The sequence below is a fragment of the Mizuhopecten yessoensis genome, unplaced genomic scaffold (assembly GCF_002113885.1).
Source record: "Mizuhopecten yessoensis strain PY_sf001 unplaced genomic scaffold, ASM211388v2 scaffold6647, whole genome shotgun sequence".
Lineage (NCBI taxonomy): Eukaryota > Metazoa > Mollusca > Bivalvia > Pectinida > Pectinidae > Mizuhopecten > Mizuhopecten yessoensis.
This window is the reverse complement of record NW_018406654.1, coordinates 724,584-745,724: the sequence shown is the minus strand read 5'-3', so window position 1 is coordinate 745,724 and position 21,141 is coordinate 724,584. Positions and strand designations below refer to the sequence as shown.

Genomic DNA, 21,141 nt, shown 5'->3' with positions numbered 1-21,141 from the left:
CATCATATTGCCGTGGTTTAACTTTTGGAAGGTCAGAGAACGCATTTAGACCCATTTATTTTGTAAGTTTTTCCCCGACCAGCCCCTTTAAATCATATATTGGTGAAACCAAATCATGTAATGATGATATAAAATAATATATTGATAAAATCAATTTACATAATGATGATATCAAATAAAGTAATAATAACATCGAATAATATATTGATGCAATCATATAATATAATGAAAATATCAATTCATATAGTATTTTTATGGCCTCACTCCACAATAACACTTCCGGGTCGTTGTAAACGAATGTAGTGCATAAGGACATTTCAGGAGGGTTACTAAATATTTTTTCCTGTCTGATCTATGACGGATATGTACATTTTTATACATAGAATTGCTCAACAGTATCTATTCTAGTGATTAAATTTTGTTTGACACAGTTTCCAAGTTTGTATTGGCAGCAGGACACAATGATTGGTGAGGCTTGCGAAGTGATATTTTGTGATTTTTGGTATTTTCCCCTATACATGCAGGGTAGTGGCATTCAAATAAAATCATCTTTCTTAAATGCCGGTCATGAGGTACTTTTCAGCTCACTGTACGTTCAGTTTGAATAGATCTACAATATGAAATAGGAACCAAACACTGTGCAAAGTTTTAAATTATTTTAATATTTGTTTTCCTTTGGTATAACATATAGTAGAATTAATTGTGGTCTGAGGCCTGCATGTCATATGCGACAGCTATGGCGTTCCATCTAGATCTATATTTTCACTCTTCCATTATCTTAGAGTTACTTCCCTTAGATCAACTATTCTTCAATTTGTATTTAGATGTCATCTGTAATCGAACATTCAGACATTATATATATGTATCTGTGTTTGTGCATGTGTGTGTAAGTGTGTGCATATTTTTCGCTTCCGAATGTTCAGCAACTTCTAGTAAGAAAAGTCAGAAATGGTACATGTACCAGAGCGTAAATTATATTCTCCTTCGTTCCACAAACGTCCATAAATAATTTCATTTCTAAACATTTTAGTTGAAATAAGAACACAAAGACGTCCAATTCTTGTACAAACTACAATAAGCATAGCGTGATTGCTACATCGGGTGATATTTCAAATCGATTGATTGTACAATGAATGATACAATGAAATTGCTCGACATCTCAAAACCAAAAACTAACTGATCTTGTCAAATACTACGTACGAATTGAAAGATTGAACAAAATAAACACTTCCACTGACCACTTAAAAACACGCTTTAAAAAGTTCACACGCTGAAAGTCCTCTGATGTTTTCCCAAGAAGGTCCTGGTAGGAAACTGTTCCTCAACAAGTAAGATTATACAACATAAAACAGTAACAGTAAAAGCATCCTATTACTAACTACTGAAAATCCCTATACACTAAATAAACCCGCTATTGAAAAAAGCAAAACAAAAATGCAAACTACCGCAGTTACCGATATCTGACTGCATTCGTTTCTTCAATCATGTTAAAAAAATACGGAGCAAAATTTGATGCGTCCGTCCTGTTGTGTAACAATCTCGTCGATGATATATACAGGTAACACCTCTATACAGGTAAGTGCCTGCAATACCATCACTCTGCACGTGCAAACACATACTTAGTAAATATATCTTCCAAACTCCACTTAAATAAAATATAACAAAACGAAATTTATTGAGTGTAATAGTCATACATATCCAAATAGTGTTAAAAATTTACTGGTTCTGTTCTCGATGACTATATCTTCTTTGTGAACTCGTTGGACAAAGGACAAACAAACATTGACACCATGAAGGTAAGATTGACCGCATCATTGCCAACTTTTTGAAAATTCCATTGGGGAGATAACGCGTGCTAGGAATCAATAGCATAAATTAAAATGTGTGCATGTACACGCTATGGGGAAATAACACGTTTAAGTGGCATCTTCTGAGCTGTTCTATCAGATCTTAGAAAATAGGAATAGGTAAGCAAATTCACTGGCTGCAAATGCTTTATTTCAGGGTCGAAAATCGGGAGTCTCCTCCGAAATAGGAAGATTTGGCAAGTTTGTGACCGGTTTTAGTTTGCTTGAAGATCGCCTGTAATCTTCAAATAACAGTTTAACAGGTTTTATGTTTACAGCCAATCAATTGGTTTAAAGATCAATGTACAACTGTTAAAAAGATTGAGAAACAGTTTTCTTCTTTCAGGCATTATGAATAAATCATTTCTGAAAATGTTACATGAGGTATTAGATATCCCCTATTTTTCGAATCAAGGGCTGTTTTTTGGAAAGAAATTCCCGGTTCTAAATTAAGAAACATGAACTTAATATGGTCACGTGCAAGACAATAACACAACCATGGAGTCGGTGTACTATATATCGGCGTACCTGAGATCAAGGACAATCTAGGACATATGTAGTATGGTATTTGGATTTGGTTTGTGTTCAATGATTATTCGCTTAATAAGTCTTTCACTTCCATTTTGCCTTCCAGATTAATTGTCCTTGATGAGACATCTGTCCGATCTTCGTTTAAAATGATCAAAATCCTGCACTGTTAATTTATTATTTATATCTGGAACTGTTACATATTTTGGTGTTGTCGGTTAGATATAGGCATGTGATGCCACACCACCTGACAAAGCATTAATATATAAGATTAACAATGATTGCCCAAGTGTGCTGCCCTGTGGTATCCCACTTGTAGCATGTTAAGAGGTTCGGAACTTTGGCCATTGTTGATCCCTGTCCAACTGTTTTCTTTTGTACAGTGACCTCCCCTTAAGTTCTCTTTGGAAATAACTGTACTACAGATCGGCAAGAATATCTCCGATGGCCAGGTAACTCAGGCAGTTAGAGCCAGCCTAAAGTGGTAGGGTTCGAACACTGCTGTTGATGTGTTTTGTTTATTTCTTCTCTATTGATATTTTCTTCATAAAAAAAGTCCCTCAATGTATGATTTTCTTTTGAGAAAAGATTTATCAAAGCAAAAATATTACCGGCAAAACAAAACAGTTTTCAATGTGTAATCACAGTTTGTGGCGGCGGTTCGAGGATCTTTAAGGTTCGACAAGCCATTCAAACGATGATGTGGTGAACCTTAATTTTAACCCCTTTATAATTGAAATTTAAAAGCTTGAAATTTTATTTTTTTAATAATAATAATAATAATATACAGCATTTATATAGCGCCCTATATAATTTGTAAAATTACTCTAAGGCGCTTTACAACATATGGATAATAGTAATGGTTATAATTGTGAAAACAAACAACAAAGGCTTGCAATCACTTTCATACATTTAACAAGCAATGTGCACATAATTGAACAAATAAAAGGGTGGTATTTACATGACGTCTTTGCAAAGATTCTAAAATGCAGACGTGAAGAGGTGAGTTTTTATGTCCCTCTTGAACTTGGCCAGGGTATTCGACTTCCTAATAGCAGATGGTAAGCTATTCCACAACGTAGCCGAAACCCTCCCAAAGCATCTGTTTCCGTAGGTCACAGTACGAGATTTTGGGACACACAACAAAGATTCTGACTCCGACCGCAGTGATCTTGACGGCTGATACAGGGTAACAAGTTCCTGTAGGTACTGAGGAGCTGTTCCATTCAGTGCCTTGTATGTGTATACCAGAATTTTGTACTGCGACCTGTATCGTACAGGTAACCAGTGCAACGAATAAAGCGCAGGTGTGATGTGCTCTCTCTTTCGAGTACGAGTAACTAGCCGTGCTGCAGTGTTCTGAACCCTCTGCAGACGACTAGTTAGTTTGTCAGATATACCACAGAGCAGGGCGTTACCATAATCCAACCGAGAGGTAACAAGTGAATGCACCAAAATCTTGCATGCATCTGCAGTTAGAAACTGCCGAATACAGCCGATGTTCCTGATCTGGTAGTAACAGGATTTGGCAATAGCGTTCACTTGTTTCTCCATGTTCAGAGAACTGTCAAAGTATACCCCTAGGTTTTTAACAGCTGGAACAGTCTCAATAGTTCTGGCACCAACCTTGAGCTGGAGAGCCATTGTTTGCTGACACTTTGGGGAAAAGACGATTAGTTCCGTCTTTTCCTGATTAAGTTTAAGCATGTTGGCGTTCATCCAGATACTGATATCTGTCAGACAAGCTTCCAGACTTTCTGAGACTGTATTCCAACTGTCCTGTGGTTTTATGACCATGTAAATTTGTGTGTCATCAGCATAGCAATGATAGCGAAGGCTATGGCGACGACAAATCTCTCCAATCGGTTTGGAGTACATACAATATTTTCGTGGTCCTAACACCGACCCTTGAGGAACCCCGAAATCTAGTACTTTGTCATGTGAGGTGGCAGATCCGATGGCAACACACTGTCGTCGTTCACTCAGGTATGACTGTATCCAGCATAGTGCGGTATCAGTCACTCCATAAGAGTATTCCAGACGTTTATAAAGTATGCCATGGTCGATGACGTCAAATGCAGCTGACAAGTCCAGCATGACAAGCACCGCTCTGCACTTGTTATCCAATGCAGAAGCTATATCACTATGTACACGTAGGAGGGCCGTCTCAGTAGAGTGTCCCATGCGGTAGGCCGATTGCATGTTGTCATGGAGACTGTTTGCATGGAGATGAACCTCTAAACGCCGGGACACAACCTTCTCCAAGATCTTAGACAGAAAAGGCAGATTTGAAACTGGGCGGTAGTTTTTCAACTCCTCCTTGTCCATTCCAGGCTTTTTTAACAATGGTCTGACATGTGCCTTCTTGAAACATAATGGAACCTTTGACTCAACCAATGATTTATTCATGATTGCGGTAATCAAAGGAAGCAGTGCTTCAAGACATTGCTTTAATAGGTCTGTAGGCAGTGGATCAAGCTCACAGGACTTCGATTGCGAGGTCATGATAATGTTGCGCAACTCGTCCTGGGTTGTTGGTGAGAGCTTTGTCAATGGTTCCCCATCAAATGCAATGTCAGCAGTCATGACAGAGATGTCAATGTCAGCAGAGGTGTTCACTTCGGTAATATTTTTCCTGATTGAGCTGATTTTATTCAGAAAGTAATCACTGAACTTGCTTGCTAAGTCTTTTTCAGAATTACAGCTTGGTAGGATAATTTCACCTTTCTGTCCCATTAGGTTTTTGGTGAGTCTAAAAAGTTTGTTTTTATCCTTGCCACATCCCTCGATTTTTTCCGAATAATAAGCCTTCTTTGACTGAAAGAGCAGTGAACCAACTAGCCGACATTGCTCTCTATAAATCAGTTGGTGAACGGTTAATTTGGTCCGTCGCCACTGTCTCTCTGCTTGTCTATGTTTCTGTTTTTCCACGCGGAGATTTTCATTATACCACGGGGCATTTGGTCTCACAGTTATCACCTTAGTTTGCAGAGGTGCGTGTTTCTCTATGAGGGCTTCTATACCAAATGTGTATGCTTCAACAAGATCATTAACCTTGCCTTCAGTAGATTGAAGGGCGGAACAAGACTGAATGTCATTGTTGAAATCTGGTATTGAAATTTCGCGGAATTTCCGGAAGCTCAAGAGATACACGGCATATTTAGTTTTGTTTGTAATTAGACATTTAGGCTGATCACCTAAAGACTCCTGTCCAACTGAACTGCCGTTTTTCCTACATACAGTTACCTCCCCTTAAATTCCTTAGCCTTACACTTTCGTTGTCTAGTCTAGGTAGATGGAGTTCAGTCGGTTTCAGCGATTGTATATAACAATTTGAAGTCGAGGGTTTGAATCCCGTTCGGGCTCTGCAGAAAACAATTTTGTGTATTTCTTCTCCATTATGTTTTTAAAAAGGTCAAACAATGAATACTTTTCTTTATTTATTTAATTTATCAACGCTTTCATCATGCCGGAAAAATAAGTTTCAAATGCACAGTTTCATTTTTTGGCTGTGGTACGGAGATCCCCATACAAAATTGTTCTTCTTCATCTTCATAATAGCATGTGAGTCTAGTTTTTCACGTACTTAATGTTAAAAATATATTATCCTTTTAAAGTTTATTTATATACCTTTGTTAAGAGAACCTTATATCCCTTTTCACTAGCTGCAGAGAGGCATGATGACGTCACACCAAAATTGATCTGGTAAACTTAACCACAAAAAAAACCCACCCATACTAACGTTTCGTAAATAGAGAACCGTATCATGGTAGTTAGATGGCGCATATTCTTTCAGTCATGTGGCATTCGACAACATTCTTTAAGTTTATAAATAAGACAGATTCACAAATATTCTTCATGTATGTGACATTCGACAACATTCTTTGATATTATAAATAAGACCGATTCACAAATATTCTTCATGTATGTGGCATTCGACAACATTCTTTGATATTATGAATAAGACAGATTCACAAATATATTCTTCATGTATGTGACTTTCGACAACATTCTTTGATATTATAAATAAGACAGATTCACAAATGTTTTTTCATGTATGTGGCATTCGACAACATTCTTTTAATTTATAAATAAGACAGATTCACAAATATTCTTCATGTATGTGACATTTGACAACATTCTTTGATATTATAAATAAGACAGATTTACAAATATTCTTCATGTATGTGACTTTCGACAACATTCTTTGATATTATAAATAAGACAGATTCACAAATGTGTTTTCATGAATGTGACATTCGACAACATTCTTTGATATTATAAATAAGACAGATTCACAAATATTCTTTAAGGTATGTGGCATTCGACAACATTCTTTTAATTTATAAAAAAGACAGATTTACAAATATTCTTCATGTATGTGACATTCGACAACATTCTTTAGATTTATAAATAAGACAGATTCACAAATATTCTTTAAGGTATGAGGCATTCGACAACATTCTTTTAATTTATAAAAAAGACAGATTTACAAATATTCTTCATGTATGTGACTTTCGACAACATTCTTTGATATTAAAAATAAGACAGATTAACCAATGTTTTTTCATGAATGTGACATTCGAAAACATTCTTTAGATTTATAAATAAGACAGATTCACAAATATTCTTCATGTATGTGACATTCGACAACATTCTTTGTTAATATAAATAAGACAGATTCACAAATGTTTTTTTCAGGAATGTGACATTCGAAAACATTCTTCAATTTTATAAATTGACAGATAGACACATTTTCGTTTAGATATGTGGCATTCGACAACATTCTTTGGTGTTTTAAATAAGACGAACATTGCATAAACTTTGTAATCTGAAGGTGTTACAATGTTTACAACACCGTTAGTCGTTACGAAAGGCCACGTTTAATAAAGTTCTTTTATAGCTTACTAAAACCATACATGACTTGTCAGTAAATTTAAAGTGAATAACGGATGTTCTGGTTTTTAAGGTTCCTAGGTGATGTTACTCTAAATTCGAGTCCTTCTGATAATTCTTCTTATCCTTTTCACCACTGGAGACCAAAATGGACTCATCCAGACCAATGTACGGAAGACTAAAGTTACATAGGGGTTGAAGCTCTTATTGACATCAGAATTAACATTTGTAATTTGGATATATTTATCTTTAATCTTAGGTATTAAATTGATATAAAGCGATGTTAACAATGGTGTACGTAAAACGTGATGCTGTTTTCGTAGAAACAGTTCGCCTGCATTGCAGCTGGTCAATCAGTTTTTTAACGAAACTTAATGCTACAACGTGACATTTACTAGCTGTGGGTAGGCATACATGCCTCAACCAATAGAGTCGTTGCTGTGTAGGGTGGTCGAGTGGTGCAGTGGATAGCGTACATGCCTTTCACCAAGGCGGCCGGGGTTCGATTCCCGGATCGGACGTGAACAGGTTTTGGGTCACCTACCCGACCGCATGGGTTTTCCCCGGGTACTCCGGTTTCCTCAAACACTGATACCCTCGTGCGCTAACATCCGGGCTAACAAGAGTGATTAATATAGGTTGAAATAACTTGTTTCATAATTGTTGTGAAATAAATAAAGTTCTTTTTTTTTCATGTAAAAAAACTGTAATGTTTGTAGTAGCTCACACGACCTTGGTTCTGCACTTTTACACCGGTATTATCTGATAAAATGGTAGATTGCTATAAGTTTTGTGGTTTTTGTTATGACTTGACTAGCCTCTATCCGGATTATTATCCTGTATGTAGTCACTCCCTAACGGTACCGCATGGTTCCAGTAAATATACTGCGCATGCTTTGTAAAACAGAGCAATCTGCAAACTTCGGGTGACTCCTCTAAACGCTCTATCGAACTGTTCCAGGAACGAGTCACCGAGGAGTTCCGAGTGAAAAAAAAAAGAGTCTTGATCCCGCCATTAAAGATGCCTAGCAGTGGCGTGTATCTGCTTATGCTAAAGCTCCCCTACAAACACTACAGTTTTTTTCATAGCCACAACATTGTTGGTTGAGGCATGTATGCCTACCCACATAGAAAATATGTCACTTTATTACCCCTTTGAGAAAAAATATAGGCCCTAGGGTTACGATCACTTGCGTTATCTGTACCCGTGGGGTATGTCTTGACTAAATGATTAAACTATGTTCAAAAGGCTCATATAAAAACCTTCGGTTTCGCCAAGACACATGAACGCAAGTGATCGTAACACATGCAGTTTCGAGGAAAATTACCAACAAATTTAAACAACTTTATTTAAGCATTGAACGGCATGTTTTCAATTTCATATCGGCCTCAATATTGAAAAATTACTGTTCAATACTTATATTCAAATTATACATTTTTAGTTAATTGTCTATGTCGTTAGTGCAAACGAGATTCCTGGAACAGCCTAACGTCACCAAAATGTTTGCTTCTAATGGTTGCCTCATGTTATTCGAGGCGGGAGGAGAAGCTTCAAAATGACATTGATCACATTGCGTCCATAGCCTTATGAACGAAATTTCTTAGTGTAACGCTTACAGTGTGATTTGCGATGGAAATGAGAATCTTTACATTCTGACTATTCAACCTCAATACACGTTAGTCATTTTCCTCCAACTTCAAACTGATTTTGGGACCTTAGAGCAGTCCCGTACTCCATGAAGAGACGTTGTTTTACATTTCTATGCAGTATTTATATTTGGTTGTATACTAAAGTTCGTTGTTATGATATAACCGCCCCCTTTACTGAGGATGAAAAAAGGCGAAAATTAAACTGCAGCGAAAATTTCAGGGTATACAGTATTGCGTCTTCCGCCTTACGTATCCATTTTGATGTCACTATTTTCAATTAACACTGAACGAAATGATCCGTTGTGTACAGAAATCATTTTCAAATATTCTCTACCGTACAATATTCTTTAGCATCGTAGCTGACACGACCTCTTACCGAAGATTGAGAAATGATCTTCCGATGGGATTATTTGAGAAATGTAGGCTTTATCGATCCGCGAGCTCACGCGACTCGTTTTTATTATTGTCACACAGTTGTATATAATGTTTTGTCATTGGGAGTGAAAGGTCAGCAACGACATATTTTAGGATTTCCAACAAGCTGGTTGTTCGATGGAACAATTAATTTAGACAGAAGTTCATTCGCAAAAAAATAGTTTGTAATTTGTAAGTTGCGTTTCATTTAATAATTGGACGTCTGTTAGATTGCAGTTAAAGCCAATATGAATGCAATCTGGAAGACAGATACATAGAATGACGTATGACTTCATGATTATTTCAAATCACTATAATCATGACTTGTACATTTGTATGAACAAAACGACAACAACAAAATGGCGGCTATCGTATCGGTTGGAGTGGTTGCTAACACTGACGTCACGGAAACCACATGTATGTGGTTTAATACGAAATGTAGTGAATTCGCGAAAACAAAATGCAAATTGATAACTCGTGAGAAACACACGAACAAATAGAACAGACATGTTATCAACAATCATTACCATGAATGATGGCTGGCCAGGTGATGAACTAGCTAGCGAACTCGACTTTCATCGAGACCTTCAGATTTCAATTCCTTCATCAAACGCCAACAGACACATAATTGTACAAGGTCACATGTTTAACCGTTGGGTTTTCTGCAGGAACTCCGGACTCCCTGCGCGCTGTCATCCGAGCATTTCGCTTTAAAAGTATAAACGGCAACATTTCGAATATTTGTCTTTTTCGTAAACGAAATTATTTGACGATAATACCCTCCCTTACATATCGTATAGCATGGATATCTCCGCGGGGATGAAATTGTTTTGGAATTTAGGGAAATTATGTTCTGCAGAATAATATCACAAGCGTAAAAATGAGCCGCGATAATAAACTTCATAGTCGGAAGCTCGTCATGAAATAGCGCGCATGTGGTTATGACGATTCATATACATAAAGAGTAATGATAGTTGAAAATATATGTTATCATCAAATAATGTCCTGTGTTATCCAGTGAATTATCATGTCATCATGTCAAATTTGTTTGCGTAATCTGACCTATCAGCCCTGTGATTGGTTGTATTTCAATTGTTCTAATTGTGACGTCACGTCTAGGACAAGTACATGACGTCACACACTTACGCACTGGAGTCAAAATGGCAGCTTTTTACATTCAAGGTTGCATGGAATCTGTCGTTTTACACGAATAAATGCCACAAATCTTGATTATGTGATAAAACGGATCTTACACTCCTTTTCAATTCATATGAAATACATGAAACTCGTCACGAAATTTTCATTTTAGATCGCCAGAGGCTCACTAAATTTCATAAATCTCATATGAAATGGAAACTCTTGTAAGATCCTATATTTCTGTGTAAATCTTTTTTTTTTTAAGTTCGGGTCAAAATCACGAAAATGTAAGCCCGCATAAAGAACCCGTAATACGGTATATGAGGATGTTATTAAGATAGTTGGTACATTTTAACCCTGCCGCCTTGTAATTCTAAAAGAATTCACATATAATGAGTCGAATGGCAGCGTCGTAATGGATGGGACTAATACATGCATGCGATCTCCCTGCAGGATCAGGAGCTCTACTTTATGCCGTCATCTAAGAGACATAGACGTGGTCAGCGTTAATCTGCCGCAAACGATTGCTACACTTGGTATTTATATTATTTCTTCTCTGTTATCTTCTTTTATACTGGCATATTATATGATACATGTTTAAAATAAACACTTCTTCCATCTTCATATTTTATAAATAATTGTTCCCGTTTGTCCGTTATCACGATACTTCGTGAGTTCGAACTAAAAGTGTGGCCCTTGAACAACCCCACTATTTGTAGACATCTTATTTGTCGTTGGTAGTTATGAGGAAGCGACAACCACACCAAAATCGCAAATATACGTGATATTGTTTTAAAACTGAAAAAAACGCAAACCCAGCCATATTTGTGTTCATTTATAATTTATTACACAACAAGTCTGACTAATGCATAATACAAGAATCGTTAACCCGACATGTCAAAGTTCAAAATGTGTCGCGTACGGTTAATAGCCTTAACTATCGTGTAAACATGACAACCCTCGTGGTTACACTTCTTGAATCCCATTTTGAGCCGATTTCCCGCTCGAGATCCGCTCCCGAGCTCAAAGCAGCAGGTTTCCAGCCTCAGAGCCAAGCCCGAACGAGCGCCATTCCATACCGAAGAGTATCGATCAGTTTATCCTTAACGATACGACAATGTTATGCCTGGGGTTCCTTCACGTTTCTAGCAAACCCGACTACTGTAGAACCCAGAGCTTCCACATCGATTATATTGTGAAAATGGTTGAGCATACTGTTGCATCCTGGGAAGATTGTGTTATCTATGTAAATAAGATGCGTCGAGAGTTTTCACGACGTTGAACGGAGAGGGTATACGTAAGGCTGTGTAGTAACGTGGGTTCTTGTTTATACTAATACACCGACGGAGGTAGTCCCTGTTGTTTCGTTGTGTAAGCTGGTCTAGTGTGGTGCAGTTAGTCGTTGTAAGTTATATATTTATTTTTATTTTCATGACAAAAAAATAAGGTTAGAAATTAACCCAGAATTGTATATATACTCATAGCTATATACCGCACTGATACACACAAAATCGTCTTGTCAAATTAATCGATTTCTACACTTAGTCTCAACACGATTGCAGGAAAGACACAGTTTCTATCTCTCTCTCTCTCCTGTTGGATAGCGTATGCTTAAATTGATCGCTAGCACGTGCCTGCTCATTGATAAGTCTACGGTACATTGGAAATAGCTCGTATTCGTGAATTCTACAAGTGTAATCTCTCGTGTATCGACTACATTGACCTGTTGTGTCGCCATTTACTGTCAACAGTAGGTTAAACACACGTGTAGGTAGTGTGCCGCTCATTGAACAAGAGCATTTGTATTACATTTTTTTGGAATCTTCTGTTCAATTCACAATATCACGTGCGCTTGACTTACAAAACTGCACGAAATTTGCTACATGCTCCTCTATCTTTGAGCAGTAAATGATTCTCGGCTTGGCACTAAACAATTTCAGTCGATATTGCTGTATATGCTCAGTGTTAAAAACCTGCTAACCATTCTCTACAATCGCGGCCTCCTGAATTTTCACTGTAGCACAGTCGTGTTGAGCGCACGTGTGCCTCATCTTTGAATCAGCTGATATCTGTTCTGCTCTCATCTAAGAGTATTGTGTTTTGTCTGGATATCAAACCTGACTCTTACCCTTGCGTACGTGTGTCCGTGTATAACGTGTGTGTCTGTGTGTGTAGGTGAATACGCAACCCACGCGCATATATTTTTATCAAATCGACCTACTAAATTATCAAATTAATTACATAACATTTGTCTGTTTTCATTGGCATTTGGAGGAAGATTTTCTGTGATTACATCCTTTTGATATAACCTAGTCTTCTCTGTCATCACAAGGATTCTCTCCACAGTGTGTGCTTGTGTGTTGAAGCAATAACGTGCACTGTGTATTTTAGTTACGACATCCAGCCGTCAGCTTCCTCTCCTCTTTCTTGACATACGGTAAATGGCTACTTTAGCGAACGGAATGCTCCAGGATATTCATTCATTGCATAATGGCTCGCAACTTGCTCATCCACAGCAGTCAGCTAGCATCCCAATGAAAGATCATGATGCCGTTAAGTTATTTGTGGGTCAAATTCCACGAAACCTGGAAGACAAAGATCTGAGACCAGTGTTTGAGGAATACGGTCAGATTTACGAGTTAACGGTGCTGAAAGACAGATTTACTGGGCTTCATAAAGGTAAGAAAACATTTTGTTTGAAATTTGTGTTAAATGTTTTGAAGTCGAACATGTGCTGTTCTGTCAGAGGGATTGGGTGACCCTAAAAACTCTAGGAGATATTTTGCTTTTAATTCGTATTTTCGTTATTTGAAGACATCTGTGCTTGTGCGAGAAATAAACATGGCGACACATTTTGATTTTGATAATTACTTTTCGTCCATTAATTTATTTCATATATATATATATATTGAATACTTATGATCATCGTTATATGTATGAATATCATAGAATGTAGTGGTTGTTTTATATTTAATGAAATAATATATGACATAAACGCGTATTCGTGCGAAAAATATTGATTAAAGACCGAACTTCACACTTGTAGAATTAAAGCCGTTAACGTATTTGATTTATTCAACCGTACACTAATGATTTGTATGGATTATGCATACACATAGAGCTACACATCCATTTTGGATGTGACTTTATTTCTCTTTGCCGCTGTTGCTGCTGCTGCTGAAGCTGGCTGGAATAAGCACCTGTTCACAACGCGCGCGGCTCACAGACTACACACACATACACAACTGATGTGACAGAATTGCGTGAGGACCGTTTAACTGTGTGAATCTTAATATTTCCTGGTAATTAGTCGTCAGAACAGAGTATTGATCCAGCCGTAGCTTACAACGCGTATGTCTCAGAACACATATGCTGTTCTTCCTTGAACGTGGTGCCATCTCCCTGCCAGTTTGTATTATGTACGCCCCTGTTCCCGTTAAGCTCGTTTGTTTAACATTTTTGTTACAATACAATGTAACAACGCGGATAATTGTGTACACAAATGTATATTGATTGTAAATATGCGTTATTAATGAAAATTTGTACGTGTATATTATAAATCGATAGCCGTGATTCCGCGGCTGACAGGCCATTTACAGGACGAACAACTTTAACGCGGTTTGATTTATAACATAACCTATATAACCCGAACAGTGTGGGTCCGGAAACCTATATAATCCGAACAGTGGGAGTCCGGGAACCTATAACATTGCTTAAACTTTGACCTCAGTATTTCCCAATCCACACTCACAAATGACACGACGACGTTAGCAGATCGATTAAGGACATATGGTGAAGAGGTTATTTTTCAACAAACATGAACCAATACGGATCATTTCTTTTCTTCAAACACTAATGATATGGAAAAGTCGATTTACCACGAACTTCGGTAACACGACATCAGTCGACATTACGAAATATTTCTCAAGTGTTGTTTAAATAATAAAACATCCATTTAAATAAATGCCTGCACTAATAACGGCTAAGCAGACATATTGAACGTCGATATTTGCAGAGCAACTTGATCTGTTTCCAAGATTGCCGAATACTACACGTAAACCTAGCAGTTGGATTAATCGATTAGGTAATAGTTAAAAAAAATGGTTTACTCATATCTATAAAAAACTGTTTACAGTAAATAATCTAATAAAATGTTGATCCTTAGTCATTGAATGCAACGCATACATTTACATTTTATGTACATCTCGACTTTACAAAATAAAAATAACAATGTATATCCCAAACTTATTTTACCTAAAATAACTGTTTTCACGTATAGATATCTTTGTTCTGTAATTGTGTTCCTCGTCAATGATGAAATATTTTTTAGGTGGCCTTACTACCTGATGATATACTCCGGCGAGCAGCTGCATCGTTTTAGCGCAAATAAAACGAACGTCCTCTCACTGTGTTGATTGTGACGTCACAATTACGTCGTATGCATAGGTACAATAGAATATGAAATTTCGTCCTGTTGATTGCCACCTGATTTCACGGATTTGCACAATACTGATATGTATAAAGAGTGCGATGCGAAAATTTGAACTAATGGTATATTAGGCCATCTAATTCAAATGTATTATTTAACAGAAACGCTGTGCAAATATCTATCAATTATATTTCAATGCATAATGATGAAAAGGTTAATTTAAGTATAATGGAAAGAAAGTATTATTCTGATAGGTCAATATAAAATCGATATCGATTAGTGAAAAAATCAATTATATTAGATTGATTGAGTTATATATCGAACCCACTAATATGTTTTAAAGTCTTAAATTTTGGAAAATATCCTGACATTGTAGCTGCAACGTACAACTATAGTATTACGTCATTGGTAAACAACGTCCTGAATGACGTATGTGGTAAACTCTCGATGATGATAAATCAGTTTGATCACGTGACGGTTTAAACATATTTTATTGCCACTGGGATACATACAGTAAGGGGATTAGGCACAGTTAACACGGACATCATGGACGCCCTTTCCCTACGTAAACCAATACTGTATATATATATACACACAATGAAAGATGACTAGGTGTAACATGATATCAAATTATATTTATCATGTGAAAAATGAAGAGAAAGACAAGTAAAAGACACACTTATGATTTCAGACAGACAGACAGACAGACAATCAGCTTAAAAATAATATTGACGGATTAACAAATGTAATTACATTGTATTCGGGTAAGCAAAAGAGACATTCATTATTATCATGATTTTATCCCTCGTTAGTGCTGAAGACAGTATTATCTTATATGAGCTTTGGGTCAAAACAAACTCACCTTAACATGTGTTCCGAATTGTATAGATAAATTAAAATGAATTTAACCTGGCATGATATTACATGTAATTCATAAATTCATACTACTACTTAAACAATTCTTACCCTACGTTCATTTTCACACAATTCAATTGTTTGTTAAACCTGTTTCTTTCATTTAAGATGAAATGCTGTTCATCATATCAAATATTCATAAACAGGAAACGGCTTGATACACATATGTTTCCGGATTGTTTCTAATTGGTTGTAGATTTCAAGAATCGATACCTAAGCACGGAAATATAAGTTACATAGCAGACAATTTGTCACGATTGTGGAGCAATGGCCTCCTTTTAGACACATAAAAAATAAATAATTGGATTTCACGAAATAGTCACTGACATGTTGTCCTTGTATAACGTCGTTTTGATTTGTATTCAGTTTATTATCGCATAAGCGACATGATTTAACACAGTATGCTCGGTCCATTCGTTGTTCAGGGAACATAGAACCTCTTTGTTCCTCTTGTTTTGGTAAGGGTGTATAATGGCTGTATTTTGATTTTTCATGTCTAAGTATTAAATTCCCGGTTTTCTTTATATTTTCTTATCAACTTTTATGTTCAAATTTCTACCATGCGTTTTTATTAACCATGAGGTATAGTTTTCTATTCTATTTTACTATATTCCGAAATTTCGTTGACATGTACGGTACAGGAAATACTTCTCCATGTTTTCGAATGTTGCGTGATGCTGTTTCTTTTGGATTCATAGTGATCGGTTTCGATCGATTTCTTTTCGTATCTAGTTTTAATTTAGATTTAATTTGTTTTGGTTCGGGGTTTTTACAGCTTCCATCAACAGCTGATGTCATGTAATTCGTGTCAGTTAGTGTGTATTACAAGCATAGTTGCTGGCGGCGGTGTGTTGGTGTATTTGCTTCACTGCGATAGCGTGGATCCAAAACAGAATTTAGAGAGCTGCTTCACTAAAATGCCATATCAAAGGTATCCAGAACCATCCGGTCATATTGTTACGTCTTTGCGTATTGCAGAGTTATCTTCTCTTGAGAGCAGGAATTGATTGTTACGTCATTGGTTTGTGGGAGTAACGTCATAAATTTTTGAGAAAACAACGTCATTTTCTCACACAAACCAATGACGTAACAATCAAAACCTGCTCACAAGAGAAGACAACTCTGCAATACGCAAAGACGGAATACTGGTTACGGGTGTAGCGGGTATTCAACTTCCCTAAGTGCTGCACGTTTAGCAGGGAATAATTGCTCCAAGATTTAAGGATTTTGGTATGTCCTCTGGAGTTATGATTCCGTCACTGTAGTCTATATTTATCAATATTTCCATTTGCTCTGCATTGCCAATATATAACCTTACCAAACAAAATAGAAAGATATCAGATCATAACTCTCACATAATTCCCAATGGTGTAATGATATGAAGAACATGTTTGTGACGTCGTGACTAAATATCGTCGTTTTGACCGACGTCACTATATTAAGTGTATATAATCAAAACGCGCTATCGCGCGTGATTCAATTATTCTGCATTCCTGTGAGAATTATAGGACAATAACTTTCCAAAGAAGGCAGTTTAATGCTTAAATATTACTTGATTTTTCACATAAATATATCAACTTTAAGCAATATTAACACATTCATACTGTATTCCGGATTTCAGGGAATATTTTCGCCCTTCTCCAGAATAATCCATGTTCACCAAGTGTTATCATGTTGTTTCACCCTCATTACGTCGGGCGAAAAGGCGAAAATGAAACTGCAGCGAATATTTTTCGGTATATAGTACAACCTCACGCTAGCATTGTACCAATCAATGGTGATATACGACGTTCAGATTATAGACAAACTTTAGTGAATTATTGATACATTCATTTATGAATTTGTATTGCTTTGTAAGCCGGTCGGTTTTAACCACACATTAATATTGATATATATTTATATTTAGCGTTGTATATATATATACGTACACATATGGCGTCATTATGTTTTACGTAAAATGTACTTGTTCTCGTTTAGAATCGATTGCTGATTCGAATTTTATATTTTAGCAGGTTTATAAATACAAAATTTAATTTCTATGTGTAGCTGAATTAGTGTTGCATATTTATACGCAGTTACGAGATGTACACGTATGTATAATTAGTATTTGTTCTCGCTGTCAGAACGTGAAGGCAGGATTTCATATGCACACTATACGAGTTAAAAATTATTGTTCCATTATTCATGTAAAAAAAGTAAAATTAATATTTTATAAATAAAAAAAAAAACATTACGAAGTTCAACATATTTTTGTCAATTTATGTTTTTGATTATATTATTCTCAGTAACGTAATAATATTATTTTTGTTATATATAAATATGTCTTAATTATTAATTAATGATTCTGACAATATGAATGATCAAAGATGGACTTTGTCTAACTCAAATACAGGTCAACCTGGGACAATTTTTGATATATAATATCTTCTCTTAACTTTAAAAAAAAAATGATTATAAAAAAATGAATGATCAAAGAAGGACTTGGTCAAACTCAAATACAGGTCAGCTTGGAAAAAGTTACTTTTAAAGATCCCCTTAACACTGTCAAGTGTTGGAAAACTAAGTGTTGGAAAATGTTTTTTTGGGCACGACTTAAGCTTTGATTAATATTTCTTGAAAAAGAAATCAAATCAAACCTTTCGGGACTTTTATGAGAAATTTTAAAAATTAAATAAATAAGATATAATCAACGATAATGTTTCAATGTAAAAAAAAAGTTGGTTTAGACCGGGATTCGAACCCTGAGCCCGTATTCATGAAACCGTTCCCACACTGAAGCATGGATTCTGTACTCGAACCAACTTTCTTGTAACTTGCTTTAATCATGTCAAACGACCAAAAAGTCAAATGTAAACATGGAAAACAGTAGTCAGCTTTAAGTTTCTCCAAAACTTTTCCAAATCATTTATTTTTTATTTTTTTTTATTTTTTAACCAGAACCAGAAATTAAGCTAAAGCACAAAATCAATGCTTGAGCATGACAACGGTTTCATGAATACGGGCCCTGGACCCATATTCATGAAACCGTTCTCATGTTCAAGCATGCGTTTTGTGCTCAAACCAACTTTCGTGTAACTCACTTTATTAAATCATGTCAAACGAGCAAAAAATGAATTGAAAATATTGAAAACAGTTTTTGACTTTAAGTTTCTTCATTCTTGTTTTCAAATTAATAACAATATTAGATTTCATTATTATTGTATAAACGGAACAAATTAAGCTTAAGCACAAAATCCATGCGTGAGCATGAGAGATTTCATGAATACAGGCCCTGGACTTCAGGTTGTCATAGTGTGTTCTAACTGGTTGGGCTACCTGGTCGATGGACGTGTCCTGTCCAACTGACCTTTACTTATGTCCAAAGTATTGAAATTAAAACAAACACAAACAAATGCGTACAGTACACACAACGCAATGACAATTCTACAAACACAGTTGTGTATTATTTATATATTTGTTCTTAATAAATATTACCTATCAGGTTACTGCTGATATATTTGTTTTCGTGAGATAGAAATCGTCGCGTTAATTCTCTGTCCGCTTGATTTTTTTTTATTTTATTCTCGTAAATGATAATAGGAATTATATCATTTTACTTGGAGAGACTATATTAAATGTTTAGTTTTTGTTTTGCGGATACATCGTTTGAACCACATTCGGTGCGATGAACACCGTCCAAACGCACATTATCGTTATATACTAACCCAGTGCAACGATGATTTATGGTCTTAAGGTGACAGGATTTGTTCAAAGGTGCGATAGAAAACACAGTGTATCGGTTTTTATATTTTAATTATGCATGAAGGGCAAATGGTGCGAAACAAATTTCCTTTAATCGGTTCTCTGCATCGGCCGAATATATTTTTAAATAGGTGTCCAAACTTTGCATTTCTAATAAAAGGTGATTGACTCTGCCAATGGACTATCAGTGACCGAGATTTGGCCGTAACCTTACTGATAGAACTTATTTCTCTAAAGATTCTATGTTCATTATGTTCATTGATTTTAAAATACTGTCAGGTATGAATAAATAAATCACACAAAGACAGCCAAAAAGTGAGATGGGGCTTTGAATAGATTTTTGATTTAATATAAATGTTTACTAATAGCAAGTTGTTTTATAGAAATGACAAATTGGTGATCTCTTTTATGAGGGAAGACTATCTGATCATTAACTATTATAAATGTATTTAAAAACTTTCTTACCAAACGTTTAACCATTCCCTCCTGTCTAATTCAGTTTTGGAAAACGCAAATTGAATATTATGCATACTAAACTGAGGCACAAGTACAGTTCCCTTAAATATGACCTTTATAGAGTGAATATTGTCGATAGTCCAGTTTGCATCAATGGACATCCATTTTAGAATGCCTTTCACTTTTTCTTTGAGTGTCAACATTTTGGCAATGAAATGTGTAGTTTGTTTCGACATTTGAATGCCTTAGGTATAGAGTTAAATCTAGAACTTCCTTTACGTCTGCAGACAAATGCAATAACTTCAGCAAATCCAGCAATACATTTTGAACCGGTGTTCTTTATGTTGTGTGATTGTATGTATATCTACATCATGCGTATGCCTATTATCATTGCTGTCATGTAATTGTAAATGATTGACAGGAGAAGGCTGTGATAAGTTGTTAAATCTCGTGCGCAATCCCTTGTTCAATTTAATTGGCAATACAATACATTTAAAGCAGATGGTGGGGTGGCTCTTGGACAGATTCGATTAGAGGTAATTCTGTGAAATAGGTTTCTGTTTCACACGTCGAAGTGAGATATGTATTATTGATGTGGTTAAAATTAAGTACCACAAAAGACGAAACAGGTGATTCAGATGTAATAATAATAATAATAATTCGAGGTTCTTATATACCGCTTTCGCACAACCTAGTTCAGAGGTCGTCTCAAAGCGGTTCACAAATTATCATCCGTTTTTATAGGGCCTCTGCAACCAGCCAATATCTTACTCAACTCCCTTGGGAGCATACAGCCGGTGCTGCCATTTCGGCGCTCAAATATAGCATTCTACAACTATAACACTGCCCAACCACGTATTCACTTACAGCTTAGTAGGCTGGAACAAGCGGATTAAAGTATACAACAAAGTGCCGTGAGGTGACTCGAACCCGCAACCCTTCGGTCACGAGCCCGGCGTGTCATTTCCCTACACGACAGGTGGAAATAGCACTAGTCACGTGGTCTCTATTGTATTACGCGTGTTACACATTCATTACCAGACCAAGTCAGATGCAAACTGAAAGAATTTGTTCGCAGTTGACGACAAGGCAGTGGCTGGTTCCTATTGGTCGCCACTCCCTGTTTTT

At 36.2% G+C, this 21,141-nt stretch overlaps 1 protein-coding gene across 1 annotated transcript in view; it reads left to right on the top strand.

The window, feature by feature from the left end:
- Positions 1-11,800: 11,800 nt before the first annotated feature.
- The window catches only part of LOC110452370 (CUGBP Elav-like family member 4), a 96,060-nt gene continuing 86,719 nt past the window's right edge, over positions 11,801-21,141 (top strand). The window contains exon 1 of the mRNA XM_021500847.1: positions 11,801-13,151. Coding sequence (XP_021356522.1) covers positions 12,914-13,151 — 238 coding nt within the window. The 5' untranslated portion in view covers positions 11,801-12,913. The remainder of the gene's footprint in view (positions 13,152-21,141) is intronic.